Genomic DNA, 3,216 nt, shown 5'->3' on the forward strand with positions numbered 1-3,216 from the left:
GCCCGGGGCAGCCCGCCCCCGGCCAGGGGCTGCAGCCACGGCACCACGCGGCCCGCGGGCCACTCTTACCTTCAAAGGCGGGGGCCAGGGCGGAGGCCGGGGGGCCGGGGGCCAGGCGGCTGACGGTCAGGTCACTCTCGGTGCCGCCCCTGCGGTTCAGCATGCACGTGTACACGGTGGAGCCTGGGGTGGGAGGAGGACCCGGGGTGTGCCAGCCACGCAGCACCGCCCGGCGCACACGAGTCTGGGGTGCCCTGGCGCGAGGTGACCTCGACAGACGGTGCCACCACCACAGAGCGGCCCAAGAGGGTGGGGACGGTCACCCACACCGCCATCCCCCGAGGAGGAAGGATCAAGAGGGGGTTTCTTTCTTCTAGAAAGGCCTCGACCCGGGACACAGATGTCCCCCACCCCAGCCTCCCAGCCAACCCCCCTCACATGCCGGAAGGCTCTTAGGAGCAGGGCTCCGGTCTCGCTCACTCTGCTGCGCCCGTGCCTGCTGAGCATAAATGACTATGTGGATGGATGGACCGACGGAAGGGGGTGAACGGGAAGGCGAATGGAGGGGTGCTGGGGCAGGGTTGGTGGGGGGGCGGGTGGGGGTGTGGGTCAGTGGGAGGTTTAAGAGAAGGTGGCCGGGAAAATGGTGTCACGGGTTGAATTGTGTCCCTGGAATGGTATGTTGACGTCCCAGGCCTGAGCACCCGGAGATGTGACCTTATTTGGAAACAGGGCTTTGCAGATGGGACCGTGTTGGGATGTCACTATGGTGGGCTCTCCCCGGGGAGAAGGAGAGGCAAACCCAGGGAGGCGTGGCCTCAAGGCAGGGGCGAGGCTGGTGCAGCCACAGCCAAGGACCACAGAGGTCCGTCCCCGCCCCCACGAGCCGCAGAGCCTGGGAAGTGTCCGACCCCGGGTCTCGGAGGGACCACCTTGATTATGCGCTCGGGGCCTCCGGGTCCCCGTCGTTTAGAAGTGGCCCGTTTATGGGCTTTGCTGCAGGAGCCCCGGGGGGGAGGTTTCAGGTGGATGCACGGTGGGTGGAGGCGGCTGACATAAAAGGAGACGAATCTCCCCAACAGGACGTGGGACACTCGTACACGAAAACACTCTTCGTCCTTGGGACTCCCATCCATCTGAGTGTCCTGTGTTTCTATTTAATCCTGGAAACCCTATCTCTGGGGGTGCCCAGGTGGGCTCCACGGTCCTGGGAGACATTTACAGAGAACCTCCTGCCCCGTATCCCTTCTGGAACAAAGTAAACGGGGAAGGAGGGAGGGAGGAGGGGAAGGGAGGGCAGGGGGAGGGACCGAGGGAGGCGCTGGGTGCCTGGGGCCTGGGGCGTGGCAATGACCGGGGAGATGCAGGCACCGGGGCGCAGGGCCCTGGGCCGGATGAGGCTGGAGGGCACAGGGTCAGCTTGCCGCCTGGTCTCAGTGCCCAGGGCTGCGCCCAGGGGGTTCTCCCTGGCACCAGAGCGGGACAGGAGCGGGGCCCCTGCAGGTCGTACCTGGGGGTCGGCTGACGTCAGCAGAGAAGAGCCAGTCGGCAGCCTGCCTCGCATCCAAGCCCACCAGGTAGAACTTTCCAAAGTAGGACATGTTGAACACGGCAGCGGCCCCTCTGCAGGCCAGGCACTCCCTCTTGATCTGGAAAGTTCCAGGGAGGAAGGACACCGTGAGGGCTCCGAGCTGCGCCTCCCCAGAGCATGGGGCGCCGGGCTCTTTGCCGCACACCTGCCCCCGCCCCCGCCCCCCAGCTGGGAGCACGCAGTGACCACTCTCCTCAGACCACATGCCACCAAAGAAGACAATGCACTCAACAGCATGTTCTTGGACCACAGCGAATTACATCAGACGTCAAGGGCAGGAGGAAACTCAGGGAGTTTGTGCAAAGTGACGTTGAACTACACACCCCTGAGTAACCACAGGATCAAAGAAGGCATCTGGGAGAGTGTGGAAAATACTTTGAGAAAAACGCTGGTGGAGAAGGAGGGACGAAGCCAGGGCTGTGCTCACGGAGACCTCACACCTGCAAACGCCGCGCCGCGAGAGGAAGCCCTCGGTCAATGTCCCAGCTTCCCACGTGGAGAAACTGGAAAAAGGAGAGTGAACTAACCCAGAAGGAGAAACTTAATAAAGACCAGAACAAGAAACAGATGAAATGGGGAAGAGAGAAGTCGAGAAAATCAGCAAAAACAGAACTGGTTCTTTGAAAAGATCAGCAAGATTAACAGACCGTCAGCTAGACTCACAAAGAAAACAGGACAGGAGACTCTAAGGACTAAAACGGGGAAGGAAAGAGGGGGCATCACTACCCACCCTACAGCAGGAAGAGGTTCTAGGGAAAGCCGTGCGTAACCACACGCCAGCACGTGGCATGTGAAACTCCTAGAAAGACACAGTTACTAAAACTGACTGACGAATAGGGGCGCCTGGGGGGCTCAGTCGGTTGAGCGTCTGACTTCAGCTCAGGTCACGATCTCATGGTTTGCGGCTGGAGCCCCTCGTCGGGCTCTGTGCTGACAGCTCAGAGCCTGGAGCTGCTTCAGACTCTGTGTCTTGCTTTCTCTCTGTCCCTCCCCCACTCATGCTCTGTCTCTCTCTTTCAAAAATAAGTAAACATTAAAAAAAAAAAAAAGACTCCTAAGGAACCCACGGAAAAACTGTTACAACTAACAAAATAGTCCCACACCCAGCAGGACACAAGATCAAAGTGTAACAGACAAACAAGAACTATCGTATTTCTTCATTTCACTAACGATGAGCAATCAAAAATGAAATTAAGAAAATAATCTCACCTACATCATCAAAAAGAATTAAAAAATACCAATAAATTTAACAAAAGCAGGGCAAAACTTGTACTCTCAAAACTCGGCAAAATGTTTGGAAGAAATAAAGAAGCGACGGGCTCTCCACCCAGATCCGGATCCAGCTCAGTCGCCATTAAAGTCGCGGCGGGCTTCTCAGCAGAAATTGGCAAACCGATCCTGAGATTCATACGGAAATGCAAGGGACCCAGAATATTTAAAACCACCTTGAAAAAAAGGGCGGAGCTGGGGGCTCAGGCTTCCCGATCTCGAAGCTCACTACGAAACCACGGTAATCAAGACAAGACGCGCACACATCGCTGGGAGGGGCTGGGGGTCCAGAAGTAACCCCCGCGGTTATGGTCACCGTTTTCCCGCAAGGAGGCCACGGCCCGGCGAGGGGCGGC

General features: G+C 58.3%; 1 protein-coding gene across 1 annotated transcript in view; it reads right to left on the reverse strand.

The window, feature by feature from the left end:
- Nucleotides 1-3,216, reverse strand: part of SARDH (sarcosine dehydrogenase) — a 52,831-nt gene that overhangs the window by 25,843 nt on the left and 23,772 nt on the right. The window contains exons 16-17 of the mRNA XM_029919544.1: nucleotides 1,511-1,649; nucleotides 70-183 (exon numbers count right to left, since the gene is read on the reverse strand). Coding sequence (XP_029775404.1) covers nucleotides 70-183; nucleotides 1,511-1,649 — 253 coding nt within the window. The remainder of the gene's footprint in view (nucleotides 1-69; nucleotides 184-1,510; nucleotides 1,650-3,216) is intronic.

The sequence above is a fragment of the Suricata suricatta genome, chromosome 13, assembly GCF_006229205.1.
Source record: "Suricata suricatta isolate VVHF042 chromosome 13, meerkat_22Aug2017_6uvM2_HiC, whole genome shotgun sequence".
NCBI classification, from domain to species: domain Eukaryota; kingdom Metazoa; phylum Chordata; class Mammalia; order Carnivora; family Herpestidae; genus Suricata; species Suricata suricatta.